Here is a 17,531-nt window from a genome sequence, read left to right on the forward strand (position 1 = left end):
TGAAAATTGCGTGACAAACCAGAAAAGGTGGTGTCACTATTGGTTGGCCACTCCTCAATGTGTGCCACCTTTTTCTAGTTTGTTAAGTCCTCTCTCTCTCTCTCTCTCTCTCTCTCTCTCTCTCTCTCTCTCTCTCTCTCTCTCTCTCTCTCTCTCTCTCTCTCTCTCTTGTGTTTCAAAAGTACTATTTTTCCTCTTCAACTATACTATCATATCATCCGTACAGAGACTTATAATATTGTGGCACATATTAGACACGACCAGCACCCGGACAGACCAGCAAACCCAGTCAGTGCACACATATACACACACCAAACACCATACACATGCACACAGAGAGAGAGACGACGACGACAAGTACACCACTACCTACTCTTCATTTAGCTTAAGAGTCGTCACCCGTCACTAAAGTGAACTCTATATTATATATATAAACAACAATGTCATCACTTTTTTTGTCATCAAACCCATTGATGATGGTTTGCTGATTTTGTGTGTGTGTGCGAGTGTTTGTCAATTTTCTATTGATATTTGTATTATTTAAAAAAAAATTAAATAGTTATTTGTATTGTTAATCCTACCCATCCATTTGGACACAAATTTGATTATTATGACCACTACGGTCACTGCCTATCAATATAGTAAACAACAACAACAACAACAACAACATCACCACCACCACCAACAACAACTACCCTCATCGATACATGCAGTGACCAACAGTGTTCGCCAAATGACCATGTCAAGAATACCCATGGAACAGGTATGTGTTGTTGTTGTTGATGCTGATTATGATGACAGTCCCATTTAGTTGGGTGACAATAAACTTGTTGTTAGAGTTTATTATAATTATAATTATTTTACAAATATTTGCTGTATATATATATATATATATATATGTAATAAATAGGTATTTGATTTGATTTCATATTAGTTATGTAAACCAATTATACATTATTATTATTTATATATAAAATGGTTGTATATATAAAATTATATAACTTTTTTGATTCAATAAAATACAGGTACTCTGACATAATGTTTGACAGTAATGTCTATAGTACTGTACAGTATTTTACAATATACTATATATATATATATAATCTATGTAATTTATTGCATTTTTGTTGAAAATTTAATATTAACAATTGTAGATGAATAGACTAACTCTTGATATAATAAATAAGCTAGGTCGACATGTCAATTGTAAATTGTTGTCCATATTTTTATTAGTCTCTCTCACACACACTTTGAATACACATTTTTTTTGGTGTAAATCATTGTCCAACAATGACACGTCACTATGCATTATTGGATCTGTATTGTAGAGTATATAGATAGCACACGACCCGATAGTAACCCATTTGGACACCTAATCCTCAGAGTGTTAGACCATTGTTTGGTCAGTCGGTTTTCGTTTCATTAGCCATTACGAGCCCTCAGAGTCTAACTCGTTATGACTGTTGTTTCTCTAACTATATATTTATACTGTATATATCAATTGGTTTCAATGGGGAAAGTCGAGAGCGGTTACCACATAAACAAACATTACTGTATTACATATAAAATTTATATATATTTATATTTATAAGCAAATATGCCATACAGTGTGATATAATATAACAACTATGGTTTGCCAGTTGTCTAACTATTGATTCAATTAATTACTCGAATGTTTGTTTGTTTTTTAAAAAAGCGGTTTTTAGATAAATTAAAATATTTTTTTTTGTGATTCCTGTATATTGACTTTATACTGATTTATATATCAGATAAACGCGAGTCTATGTATGTATGATGTATGTATTTATGTGTGTGTGTGTGTGTGTGTGTGTGTGTGTGTGTGTGTGTGTGTGTAATAAATTAATTAATTAAGGTTTTAAAAAATCATCACTTGTTGCCCAGCAATACCCTTAATGATTTTAATGACTTTCATCAATGGCAAAATATATAGTGCAATGGTAGCTATGGATGGATGGATGGAGAGAGAGAGAGAGAGAGAGAGAGAGAGAGAGAGAGAAGCCAGTGGAAAGTTAGATACATTGAGAAGAAAAAATGCATACAATTTACTGTATGTGGAGTATGTGTTGCACACATCGACTGTGTGTTTCTATCAATTTATGGCAGTTTATCAGTTAATTGATGTTTTCTGGAGAGAGAAAGAGAGAGTGAATGAGCAACTGTTTGCTAATTACATAAGCTTTTGGATAGGGCTGTTGGATAGGGCACACACACTGTTTGGTTGGTTTATATACAGGGCTGTCGAGGATAGACGCAAATTTAGGCGGCAATTAATTGTCTGTCTTTCAATTATTATCATACATAACATTGTATTTACACTATTATGTGTATATTGTGAATGTTAAGCCAGTAGTAGTATATACTGTACTACAGTATCATTGCTATTGTTAGTCGGAATTATAGACACAAAACAACTCATTTAATGGTGTTGTGAACAATACTGAGAACACTGTTATTATTGTGTTTATTATATTTATAGGACAAGTGGTATCTATTATGACCACTTGTGTTATGTGTGTGTGTTTGTGTTGTCTATTTATATGTGTATAAATTTATACGATATATACTGTATATAATAGTATAACATATACAGACAATTTATGTGACACATGAGTTGCTCTGTCAATGGTGTGTCCCAATGGATACATTGGAGAAAACTAACTAAATATCAATGTTTGCCACATATCATACCATATTCATAGGGAATCATAGCATTGATAGCAATAGTATACTACAGTCATATATATAGTCATTTAGTTTTATATTAACCCCACTATCACTGAGTAAATAATAGAGTACTGTTTTTTTGTGCAGTAAATGTTAGCCAAAAAAGCTAATATTGAATGGCAAACATGTAAATTATGAACATTCATATCCAACAACAAAATACTAACACTAAATGATGCCAATGACACGTACAATGAGTGCCCTAACGGCACATCCACTTCCAATAGACTCATATATATATATATATAATATATTTTGAGTGGACATTAGTTTTCTAGTTTGATGTTTTGGGTCATAGAGAAGTACTGTTCCCCACACATCCTCTCATCTATTATTAAAAGTTAGCCAAAAAAAGAAAGCCATTGCCGAGTGTTGTTTCCCCCCTTTCCTCCCGAATTCAAGACTCCAAACCTAAAAGTATTGTTTCGCCAGCACTGTTGTGTTGCTCTCTTTCTTTCTCTCTTTCTTTCTCTCTCTTCAATCCCCAGCGAGTTGACTGAAGCAACGCTCCAACACTTCCAGAGCACAACCATTACTTTGCTTAACATCCAACACCATCATAACCATCACATACATACATACACATTGCTAAACTGTATGGGAAGCTTAAGAGCAGCTGTTTTGGCGCACATCACTTTCATCATCAATATCACAATATCACTACTAAACTAATATATACAATATAAGACACAATGCCATCTCTCTCTCTCTCTCTCTCTCTCTCTCTCTCTCTCTCTCTCTCTCTCTCCATCTCTCCTTTTCCTACATCCTAAGTCTCTTTCTTTCTGTTCAATGTCTATAAGTTTAAGATATTGGCAAAAGGGAAGGGCATGTGGAGAGTTACTACAGTATAACACTGGTGATGCTTTTTATCAAGCAAGCAATGGATAACTAAGCTATACTACTGTATTAGTCTGAGACAAACATAATAGTCAAGTTTGTCTACTATTACTATAAAGTTTAATGTGTTGTTTGTAATAAACAACACAAATATTATATGAGACGATAGATAGTATAGTATGTGTGTGTGTGTGTGAGTCGTTGGCTAAAACCGCTAATCAGCCGTCACTACTATTTCTATTATATGAATAAATAAATATTTTTGGTCCAAACAGTTTTCCCAAACGGACACTAAGTTATGCAATGCCTTATAACACTTACAGTAATAATTGCTTACATTATGTAATATTATTACATTGCTTGCAATGGATGGACGCATTGAATTATTTTTATGATTTATTTCTCAGTTAATGTAATATCTCTTAGACAATGTATACTTTATATACATACATACTGTAGTTATATAAAAGTTATTATTAAAGTAGATAACTGTGCAGCAAGAAAAAGTTGATTACTTTTTTCTATGTGTGTATACAATTTAAAAAAAGTACAGTCATTTTTCATACATGAATTGACAATTATATAATGAATGGTACAATATTTCAGTACATATTATATATGTAACAAATATGCAGCAAATATTTTGAAGTATTTTTTAAATAGATGAATGTTATATAATATATTGTATGTATGTGTTGTTAATTTTTTTCTTTGAAATACTATTTTTAGGCAAACCATTGCTCGACACCCAACTGTTCCTGTGATTGCTTTACACCTGGAAAGAGCCAAATGCGCATCTGTGACAACTGTAACCACGGATGGATCTCACACGGTAAGGCATAATATAGTCCCATCACTGCACCATCACATCATCATCCAACATACATACACAAACCCATACAAAGACAGACGCACTATTTATCTATTGCACTGACATTGCAATCAATTGTTTCAAGTTGTATGCCATTGTATGCCACTCATAGATCTACTCTCTCTCTCTCTCTCTCTCTCTCTTTATCTCTCTTTCTTTCTCTCTCTCGTGTGATGGTCTGTGGCATATGTATGATATACAACACAACACATTATAACAAGTAATGCAAAATAGCTAATGAATGTGTCACTGGATATATAGATTCTCATTATTAACGCTTCATTCACTCACGTAATGCCCATATTATACATAATAAGCAAAAGCGACTCTTTTTTCCAGTTGTATCGCCAAATGGTATGAACTGGTATTACAGATATTTGCTATTTTGTATTTTAATTAAGTTTAACCCTTAAATGACTCAAAAATGCATCGACAATATGAAACAAAACACACAAAAAATTAATCATATAAATATACATTATTAACTATCAAATTTTTATGCACACATTTTTTTTGTGTTTAACACAACATTTTTTCATAACAACATTACTACATTGTATTTACATAAAAATTATTAAATATTATTATAATAATAAGAAATGCTAATTTAGTTAACCTCTAAAAATAATAATGATATGCTAACATAACAATATAATTTATAATGTTGCAATATAATCAGCAAAATGTTAAAATAAAATTAATCATTGAATACATTAGTAATTTAGTGCAACTCTTTAAATATTGAGCACACAATATACTTTATAACTACAATATATTTTATATATAATATCATATACAGTATACTGTACTCTACTTGAAGTAATGTAAAAGTTTGAGTAAAAGGAGTTAATAATAATTTTGCAGACACTTACAAATACAATATATATTTATATGTGCATTATATATATAAATATATATATATATATATGTGTGTGTGTGTGTGTTAAGACATAATTTTGCAGTGGTCAGGCATGACTGCATTGGTAGGAAAGTGCTATTTGGTCTCAATTATTAATCAACAGATTCAGTGAAAAACCAAAGGGAAGCTCTCTGTTTGCCATATTGTCGGCGCTTTTCTTTGCCAGACAAACAATACCAGTGCCCACAATTGAAGCATTGGCACTGGTATTGTACTTCTATATAACTTATACTGTAATGGTGTAGACTTGTTTAATATATGACTATCCATTGTATTGAGGTGTCTGTCCAGTTGTTTACGGATATTCATATACAGTATATATATCATATAATGTATATACAAATATATATTGTATTGTATTTCAGTTTTGTTTAACTAATTGTTTTAACCTTATGAATGAATATATATACATTGTTTATGTATACTTTTTGACAATGTATATGTGAATATTTTGATTAATTATAAATTATTGTCACATATTTTTTAAAACTATTTAATTAAGCTATTAACAGTGAACAATTTGTAAGTTAATACAATACTATTAGTAAATTATTAATTAAATAGCTAATTTTGTAATTATCATATTATGTGGTGTTCCTTTATACTATAATTAGTTATAATTTTTTTCTAATTCATTATAACTACTTTAATAGTTGTTAATAGTTTAAAATTAATTAATTAAACAATAATAATAATAATGATGTTTAAATTGCTATTCTTTGTGTTAAATATATATATTCTAAAGAATATAATGACAAAAAATTTGGTGTAAATTTGTTGGCAAAAAAAAGAGAGAAAGATTTGACCCCTGAAAATGTGGTGTCACTGAATTGTTTTGATAGAAAAAGGCAAGCGATTAGTTATGAGTAGTTGGAGTATAATTCAAGCATAAGGTTGAGGACATTCATAACAAAATACTAATCTGATTTCTTTATGCAACTTCAAGCCTACAGGGGATGTATGTGTAGGGGATGTGTGTGTGTGTGTGTGTGTGTGTGTGTGTGTGTGTGTGTGTGTGTGTGTGTGTGTGTGTGTGTGTGTGTGTGTGTGTGTGTGTGTGTGTATATATGTATATATATAATATACTGTATATAGATGAGACATAAGTTAATATAAAAGTTTGCATCAGACAAATGTCAAATTGTTGGCATGGGATGTGTAGTCAAGGGACACACCAATCTTGACCTGAGAAATATGGCATTTGGGATTGCGAACAGTGGGATATTGTCAGGACCGGGAGGTTGCAGAGTAGTGCGCTTCTACTACTCTACAGTACTTACTCATACAGTGTTATATACGGAATGGTATGCTGTGTAGTACACTATTTTGCATTTGTGTTTTTGCTGATAAACTGGTAAATGACAAACTTTGAAAAATTTCACATCAGATATCACATACACACACATATATATAATACATTTAAATTGGGACCCGGCTTTAGCTGTTAAAACTTACTATTTTTTTTTGTTAAACAACAACAACATATAATAATATTCTTTAAAGTTTTTAGCACAGACTGTCATTTATATATTGCACTGGTAGTTGAAATTGTTAAGCAGTGGTACCTTATTATGTGAATATATATTATATGAAATATATTTGGTTTGTGATCACAATTGACTGGAGAATTGAGTTTTTCTTTTAGCATCTTTTTAGTAAACTTTAATAGATTCTGGTTCTCAATAGTCAAATATCAACTCATATATTACTTATATATTTTATATGTATAAATTGTCTAAATATATATATATATACACAGTATATATAGTATATATATATAAATATATAAATTATATACTAACGTATATTCTTGTTTTTAATATATTAAGTTAGTTTCTTTACCCTTATATAGCTATAGATATTCCACACAATTGTCTATAACTACATTAAAGTATTTTAGTTAGTATTATATACAGTATATATATATATATATATATATATGGTGTACCATAGAGTATACATATTATATACGGGTAGTACGGTATGCTTAATATACCGACACTCTGTGTGCCCTAATCTCACACCAGAGAGTATTTTAAAGCAAAACACAAAAGCTTACGGTTTTGTAGTTTTAACAATGTTTGCGATGCTTATGAAAAGTGCAAATTTTTTTAGGTTAGACTCTAGTATTGTATTATATGTGTGTTTTTGGCCTTAAGCAACAAATTATACAGTTGTTTGAGCCAAATATCACTGATGACAAATGTTGGCTCATAAAAATTTTGCATCGAAATTGCTGAACAAAAAAATAAAATAAAATAAATATAATATTTTTGTATATGAAAGTGTTAAACCAAAAAATAAATTGTTGCCGTATATATATAAATTTATTTTATTAAAACTAATCATAAGAAATTGTTAGAAACAATAATAATAATAATATATTAATACTAGAAATAGTAATAATAAGAAAAATACGAATAATAATAAAAGTAATAATATTAATAACAAGAATTTTCTTATATATACTATTCAAATGTTAATATAAATATATTTATACAGAAACTAATCTTAACTTTTTAGTTAGAAAGAGGTTAATTAGTTTATAGTCCAAAACACCAAAACTTTATATATATATATATATATAATAATTTTATTGTCTGTTAAATTATTGCTTCATAAAAATATTTTCAAATTAAAAACAACATATAACTCATTTAAGTAAAATATAATATTTATATTTTTAATGCCAAATAACTACTAAATGTTTACTGTGGAAAAAATTACTTGGATTTTTAAAAAAAATAAAACTTGTCTCATAATATAATATACATAAGATATATTGCAGTGTTTTTTTTGTTGTTGGTGTAAATAATAAAACCAAATTCAATTTGCATTAAATCAATAAAAATCAAATTGTGCTAAATTTTATTATAGCTTTGTGTGTAAGTGTGTGTGTGTGTGTGTGTGTGTGTGACCTTTAATTAATCCAATGTTTATTGTTTTTGTGTTTGTGTGTGTATACTATTGTGAAGTAAATCATTTATAAATTTTATAATATTATAAACTGTGAAAAAATGACAAAAAAGTGAATTTAATTTTTCTAATGCATAATCAGTTAAGTTTATTTAAATTAATTTAAATAATTTGTATTTATTATATACTATTTTATTACTAATTTATTGAATTTTTCAAACAAATAAAAATTCTCAGAAATAACATGATATTTATTTAATTAATAAAAACTTGGAAACTATTTTTGTTATTTTTTATTGTTTCATCTTTAATTAACTGATTTATTAATGAAAATTGTTTAAACATATTTAACTTTGTGAAAAAAACATTGTTATTATAAAAAAAAAATTGAAATAAATGTTAGTTTAGAATATAATCAGTAAATAATAATCTATTTGAATTAAATAATGCAATTTATATTGCAAAATAAAATATTTAGCTTTTTTAAAAATAATAATAATAATGAATAGGTAGGGCTATAACTACTTCTAACACAACTATTATTAATACCTGTATTATAATACTGTATGTAATAATAACTATTACTTTGAGATGCCTTTTATAAACGTCATACCTTTTTTTAATGAAAAATTTCTTTTGGGAGACATTAATAGACACAAAATAAATTGATTGAATAAATTTCCCATTGATTTTTAAATATAAATTGTCTTTTACTTATAAAAACTTATATAAGAAATGCATTGATTGATGATTAAAGTTTCTGTCTGTCTCTCTTTCTTTCTTTCTTTCACTCTCTTTGAAAGTCATCAATGAAACTGACATTTATTGTCCAACACCAGCAACAGCCACAACAACAACAATACTAGTGATTCACTTAATGTCCAACAAAAACATCAAATAATTGCAGAGTTTTTTGAACTTAAATTACTGATCACATGTGAATCAAATCATAATTTTTTTATGTGTGTGTGTGTGTGATATCAATTTGATAGGTTTAAAATTGATGCATACCTTTCAAAAGCCAAAACACTAACAGTGCTATCTTATATATACTGTATTTATAAGTTATATAATCATTGCTTTTATTAGGTGTTTAATAACTGATTGGTTGCAATAAACTAAAAGCAAATATATATCATATATACAGTATATAAACATAGATTATTATTATTATATATATATATACTATTATGGGCACATGGGGTACAAAAATGTTATGATAAAAATAATTGGTGCAAATGTCATCAATAAAATTAAATGTGTGAGAGTTTCACTAATAACTAAAGTAAAAACAAGTCTTTGATTTTTGTTTTGTTTTATTTATATTTTATTGAATGCTGAATGACTACTGAGTGACAATTAACTGGCACTCATATCATATCAGTTTACACGTGTTTTTATACGGCTATAAAAACGTGATTTTAGTTTGATTTGAAACTAATGATTAAATCGAGGAAATAAAATATTACACACAAATAGTGTGTGTAATGTATGAGTTAAAGAGTATATCAAGTATGTAGTGCTCTGTAATACTCGTTTAGTTTGGCATCAAATGAGAGAGAGATAACCAATCCATGTATTTCACCGTAAATGTAGTACATATTAGGTGAGGCACCGGCTGTTTGTTGGTTGAAGAGCTCCGGGCACTACATTAGAGGTGATCGCCGACAGACCACGAATACCATAATAAATCAGTCGTTGTGTTGGGCCTCGAGAGAGACAGAGTGAGAGAGAGTCGACAATTTTTTTGCACAAAAAAATTAAAATAGTAGTCAATATGTTTTTACCTTCAAATAATCAATTTATATACAATATATATATATATTATGTTTATATATGACTTTTTTTTGCTTCATTAGACATATAAGACTTATATAAGACATATAAGGCTCAAGAAGACAAAAACATGACTTTTTTGATATGTGGAGTCAATGTTGTTAATGCATATCAAAAAACAATTTCTCCACACCCAGGCATCCAATCCCTGTTTTTTTTCATCCCGTGCCTCACTCTATCAAAATATTTAAAAGAAAAACTTTAGACTCAATTACAAATTACTGCCAGAATTGCCAGTGCATGCCATACATGCCGTACAGTTCAAGTGGATGCCTATTGTGGGCCCACCTTTAATACGGGTCCCTCACTTAGTCGCTCACTCACTCACATACAGACTCTCTCTCTCTCTCTCTCTCTCTCTCTCTCGTCAGTCAATTTACATGTTGATTAAAAACGGACCGGTTTTGAGACTTCTTCGGTCATCTTTGTTTTTGTGAGCCACTCCATCGCGAGTGACAGAAGCCCTTTAGGGTATACATCACTGGCACAGCACTGTTAGATAGATAGACAGAGAGAGGACTGGCACTCTATGTAGTGATGAGCCAACAATTAACTCAATAGCCAATAAACGACTTCATAATTCGGCAAACCTTTTCTTCTTCTTCTTCTTCTACTTTTTTCTCATTTTGTTTGCCATTACATCTGGTCAATGGGTAGAGTAGGTGTAACAGTGTTGTTGCTGCTCATCAAAAAAGTGATATGTGTGGCCATAGACCGAGTTGTCCATAGATTGCAGTCAATTGATGACAGTGTTGCCAAAGTTGGCAGACCTCGAGGCAAATCTAATCGCATATTCATTGTGTGATTCCTCTCTCTCTCTCTCTCTCTCTCTCTTTCCTCGCCTTTCATATAATGCCGGATATGTCTTTAAATGAAAGTCGAGGGGGAATTCATAACTGGGCTCGTCTTCATGCCTGATCATAGCTATCGAACATGGGCTGGGAGGACAGGGTGTATCGCAACATTTAATTTATTCCAATATATTAAGGGACAGTCAAGTTTTAGTCTCCAACAGCGCCTCTAAATAAAAAATACATAGTGTTATTAAACTCATAGATAGATAGCTTATATCGACATTTAATAGACATCACATCATCATTGAAAAAATAGTATTAACACATACATACATACAGTACTTATAACATACATATTACACATCTGTAGTTCATATCATTTGATGACACCATGACATACGGCAAACCTATAATTACAGTACACACACATATATATACAATCGCACCGGTATTACCAGCTGCTAATTCCTGTGCTAACTCATTAATACTGACTAATAAGGTGTAAATACCATTTAATTACATCTAAATACGAGACAATACGGGTGAATATATTTATTTTATTTTTTTTAATAATAATATATTTTATTGTTCAATAACTTATTGTTTTATGCATTTAATATGGTATGTATTTATTATTAAATAATGGCGCAAAATATGTATGCCTTCAAAACAAAAATATATGGCAAACGGCACTGTTGTGAAAGGGCATTGGTCTCCAGTCACTCAACAAAACATGAGTTATTTTATATATATATATATATAATATACCGTATATTAAATTGTGTACTGTGTTTATGGCAAAATAGTTGATGTATTAATACATAGAGTACATTAAAATACACGTTTAATAATATACGGTTTGTAGTAATAATGAAAAATATTATATTTATATATATAAGCGTAAGAAAAACTACAGGAACGCATATATGAATGCTTATGTATCATACAGTATCATAATAGCTAAGGGATAGCCTTTATGGCACTGGTGTCGGTCAAACACCATATGAATAGTGGGAGGGAATGAGGAAAATCATGATTCCTTATACAGCGCTCCACACAATGATAATTGCAGTGCTTTTGCAGCCCTGGCCGGTGACACTTATATGCCGGTGCTGTTGATGCTGTAGTTGCGTGAAGTGCACAGATTAAGGGTCTCTCTCTTTCTCTCTTTCTTTCTCTATCATCTAATGCCTGTCTCTATTCAATAGTATTAATGCATATATTCTTTACATAACACATACAATATTATATATATATATACTGTATATATCGTATAATCGTATATATCTATATATTATACAGTATATACAGATATATACAGTACGATTCGATGAATTATTAAAAGCAATGCTTACCATAAATATGTGTGTAACTCATATATATATATATATATATATAAATTATATATACCGTATACATAACTATAAATAGTATACACAATGTATACATTTGATGGTAAGCCCTGAGCCCTCGGTACACAAATGCTTTGGTAATTATTATGTATTTTAAAGGCGCGGGTGGCTATTAATTATGTGATATTATCGTTTAATCCATTGAAGAGAGTACCACAACACACACACACACACACACACACACACACACACACACACACATACATACAAGCCCTTTAATTATTATTATATATATACACATATTTTTTGGCAAAAAAGTGTTTAATTGCATTAATAGGAACTTTGACTCAACAAAAAAAATCAAAATCAAGACAAACTGGTTTTACCCCCGAGTTTTACCATCGATCGCTGCGGTAACTCGTTAATCATAAAACATATCTCATTACTCAAATCATTCAGAAAAAATTACAATTACAAAATAAAGATCAGTTGTACTCTACAGATATCTGAAGGTAACATAACATATGGATTATAATAGCTTACGAAAGAAATGATGAGCACAGGGAGAGAGAGAGAGAGAGAGAGAGAGAGAGAGAGACCTGAAGATGAAGAACTTTAATTTGCTTTTGTTGTTGGGATGTATGTGTGTGTATGTGCTCTGTATTTGGGATGGAAGACACCCAAGAATTTTGTGGACAATAATTCTTCTCCAAAAAATGTCTTGAGATTAATCATTAGGCGAAGTCATATAACAGCAATCATAACATTATGTTTAAAAGATATCAATCAAGTTTTGTCACGTTTTCATAACTTATATACAGCTTTTATATTATTATTATTACAGTATTAGTGTATACTATACACAAAAAATAAGTTATATCAATATATCTGATAGCTTATAACACATAACATCTCATTATTATTTCGCAGAAATTAGTTTTTTTGTATATAATATTTTGAGATCAACTTTATTTCTTAAGGCACTAAAAATCACTCCCTTTTCGAGGCTAATAATAATTGTCTTTGAATTAATGAAAGCAAATGAGGAATAAATTTTTAAAACTATTTGATACAATATGTTGTGAATATATAATATTTTTTTATGTTTTTTTGCCTTTAAAAACAACGAGTGATACTATTCATTGAAAATTATTTAAATCATTAATAAATAGTTTCGTATCGTAAAAACTACTACTATTACTACTACTACACACTTATTATTTGATATACAGTATAAATATAATGAATTATAGTGTATGTATATACAGTATATTATTTAAAAATCATAGTATAAAAAGTTATTCATAGATAATGTGGATATTTTTGTTGTTGAAAATCGACGACCTTTTGATAAGTAGAGAGATTTAAAGCTCATATTAGGAGTAAGCGGTAAATCATCATCAGTTGATGAGCACACACACCACTACTAGCAGTGCTAGTAGTGATCACTAGGACTACTATTACTAGTGGTGGTGGTGGTGGCAATACCGGTGAATCCATGTGAAACTTGTTGGCATCGTTCAGATCATAGACATGTAGTTATAGAGCCGGATATACCCACTGAGCGCACAGAGAAAAAATAAGAGAAGACTTTTTTTATTTGATAAGAGGACAACATTTAAGCGCAAAAAATGAATTACTTATACATACATACGGCTTATACCCTATGATTTGCAAATAAATGACAATTGCATTCAATAGGTCTCTGCAAGCATTCATTCAAATGGCATAATGTTTTGTTTGCGAGAGAGATTGAGAGAGAAAGAGAGAAAAACATTACGAGTGCCCCAAATCCCGAAACAAGTCATTTATTAGACAAACATCTCATGAATACATTCATTAATGACATCGTTTGCTGAAGTAGTTGAACACTTCAACAGCTAAGAGCATTAGGTTTTGTGACAATTGAATAATTACTTGAAAGGGTCACTACTATTGAGTGAGTAAGTGAGTGACTAACTTAGTGAGTGAGTGAGTAGTATATCATTTGACTGAGAAAGAGAGAGAGAGAGAGAGAGAGAGAGAGAGAGAGAGAGAGAGAGAGAGAGAGAGACTATTATTTCATTTGAAATTCAATACCAAATGGCATACCATCAGAGGATAATTGTCTTTAAATTTTTCGAGTCGCATATATTTTCAGATTATATTGTATTTTAACGACTTATGTCATTACTAAATAAACTTTTTTAAAAATATTATTATTATCATAGATTGTATGTATTATATATAAAAGTTGTTTCTTAAATCTTATGCTAACTTTTTTATGGTTTATGATATTATGAAAAATAGCACATTTGCAAAGTTTTTTTTGAAGTGACAATTTGAGACAACATACTGTTATAATTTAGAGGGTATTTAAAAATAATAAGGTGTTTATAGCTAATTATATTATTACTTTGACCAACGGTTTTGATAATTTAATTGAATCATACAATAGGGACAATAAAATTGGAGATAATAAAAGAGACGAGAGAAAAGAGAGTCACTAAAATGGGATCAAATAAAATTGATCGATAAATTGAATATTGAGTTTCAATTGACTTTCTACTTGAACTGTATGTATGTTTTTGCCATATAAAAGTGGGCCCTAAAAACTCGGTGAATTTTATTAGTGTATAAATAATGTGTGTGTGTTCTCTCCAAGTGCTCAATAATATTGTTTGATAACCCTTTGGGAAGTACATCATCGGATAAGTTTGTGGAGCACTTGTGTGCCACACTAGAGATTGCCGGCTTTTTTTCGGGAAACGAGGGGCAATAGGGGGAACCAAAAAGGTTTAATTTCTAGTGTATGATCACTTGTTTGCGAAACAACAAATTAATTTATGGCTCTCTCTCTCTCTCTCTCTCCCTCTCTCATTGACACTATCATGACTGACTGACTGTGCACAGTCCGAGCACCGAGACATTAATGGACTGAGAAAGATAGGGATCCAGTGGCGGCTCCGAGCAAATCGTGAACTGCCTGTTCATGCGATGCCCATATATCGTGACTCTCTATTAGCTCTTAAAAACTCTACAATTTTTTTTTCGGTCACTATTAAACACAATCGATTAACTTAGTTAGACTCTAACTAACCAACAAAAAATAGTATATTTATATGAGAACAGTACATAAAATAATAATAATACAGTATATATAATACATGTGTGTATGTATGTATGTGTGTGTGTGTGTGTGTGTGTGTGTGTGTGTGTGTGTGTGTGTGTGTGTGTGTGTGTGTGTGTGTGTGTGTGTGTTATGTACAGTCTTTACCTAACAATAATGATCCTCAAAGCCTGATTCGTGACACATCTTTTAGATTTTTCTTCAAATGTTTTAAACATTTGTTAAAAAAAACATTTTAAATTTTAATTAGAGTTAATTTATTTATATATTTTTTACTCATACTATAATAATTTCATACACTATTTTTATTTTATTTAATGTTAATATTATGGATTTGTCAATTTGCTGTATAAGTAAAAAGCATTTTTTAGGGTAAAAATTGCTTATTTTTTGTTTACTTGAAAAACTTCAGTAATTTATATATATTGATGATAAACATGTCTTTATCTATAATTATATTTTAATTGGGTTTTATAGCGTATAAATTGTACTAAATTTTTATCTGATTTCTACGAAAATTATTTTACATATTATATGCATTATATTATTATTTGTCTTATTTTAATATATTAATATATAGATATAAGTAATGAACTTTTTAAAAAATGTTTTTTTTGCTGACATATTAAAGTAATTTTTTTCCAAAACAGAAAAAAGACTTATTTATGTTATTATTATATTATGATTAGTTGTTTAATGATTGAAAGCGCGAGTAGTATACTATCAAAGTGGGTGGCAATCCAAGTGATACTCTACTACTACTACTACTAATATACAATTGCAACGATATATTTATTTATTTTTTTATTTAAACCCCCCAAAAAAATTGTTGCATTTAAAAAGATTCCCGGCAAAATAAAAATATTTAATTCAACAATTTATGCACTCTTTTTTCTATGAATGAATTTAGTATTTTTTTTGCATAAAATATCGTCACATATTAAAAAGGTATTTCACGGCACCAGCAGATAAAACACACTACGGTTTGCGCTTTTATCGTCAGTGAAGTTCACAAAAAAATCAAATTATTATTTTTATCAATCTATGGGATGTCGAGAGAGACGCTCAATGGGTGCCCCCCATTGGCTTTCATGAGTCCATTTAATTCATTCAATGTCTATGTCTTATGAATTTTGTTTTAAAATAAAAGTAGTTTGAATTTTTGTTGTTTCACTTTGACATTACTTAAGTTAGTACATTATATATATATATATAATTTTAAAAATATCATCAAAATGCCAATATCTTTTTTATCTTATTTTTTATTACTAGTATTAATATTTATACACTCTGATAAAAAAACATATTGTTTATTATGTCAAATGTGAAATGGTATTTATAAAAAAATTTACATAAAAACAATATACATATATACAATATATATATATTATACAGTATTAATATCGCATTTATATTATAGATATTATGAAATTATACTATATTTTTCTTTAGTATTTTTCAATTCAATAATCTCTTTATTGTAATATATTATTTTTAATTATATAACACAATTTTTTATAATCTCTTGTCCTAGAAAAAAACACATCAATGAATATATATTGTATATAACATAATGTGTTTTAATTGAATAGATTATTATGAATTATATTATACAAGTATATTGTACTGTATTATATTATGAAATATATCATTTATTTATAATGTATAGGTTTGTCGCTCAATATATATATATATATTTTTTTTTTTGACATATATTTTCTTATTTCCAATGCTTTAAATACAACCAAAACTAAAACTAATTATAAATTTTTCAAAATCAAAATCAAAAAATTGACAAAATAATAACTGAGTAGTGATTACCATTCCGTCAATTTTGTTTCAAAAAAAGTGATATATACTGTACAGTAAAAGATATAAAACAAAAATATACAGTCAAACACATAGTGTAAGAGCACTGGCAGTAGTGAACTGACAGCCCGAGCGAGAGAGATAGAGAAGGGGTCACCAGTCTTGGGTAGTGTTGTGTTGTGTGGGGGATACCCACAGACCGACAGATTTATGTGAAGAGATTTTACTAATAAATTCTCAGCTCTTTTGTATTATAGCTGACAATAAATAAGAACTGAAGAGAGAGATGATGGTGCAGATGGAGGTCATCTCATACTTGATTTTAATTGCTTTTTATTGT

The 17,531-nt window shown here is 29.4% G+C and overlaps 1 protein-coding gene across 1 annotated transcript in view; it reads left to right on the forward strand.

The window, feature by feature from the left end:
• The first annotated feature begins 573 nt into the window (after nt 1-573).
• Nucleotides 574-17,531, forward strand: part of LOC128957793 (zinc finger protein basonuclin-2-like) — a 33,331-nt gene continuing 16,373 nt past the window's right edge. Inside the window, exons 1-2 of the mRNA XM_054303607.1 lie at nt 574-763; nt 4,315-4,417. Coding sequence (XP_054159582.1) covers nt 611-763; nt 4,315-4,417 — 256 coding nt within the window. The 5' untranslated portion in view covers nt 574-610. The remainder of the gene's footprint in view (nt 764-4,314; nt 4,418-17,531) is intronic.

Source organism: Oppia nitens, unplaced genomic scaffold (genome assembly GCF_028296485.1).
Source record: "Oppia nitens isolate AA-2021 unplaced genomic scaffold, nextdenovo-longstitch-racon4-pilon3 scaffold3_pilon_pilon_pilon, whole genome shotgun sequence".
NCBI classification, from domain to species: Eukaryota; Metazoa; Arthropoda; class Arachnida; order Sarcoptiformes; family Oppiidae; genus Oppia; species Oppia nitens.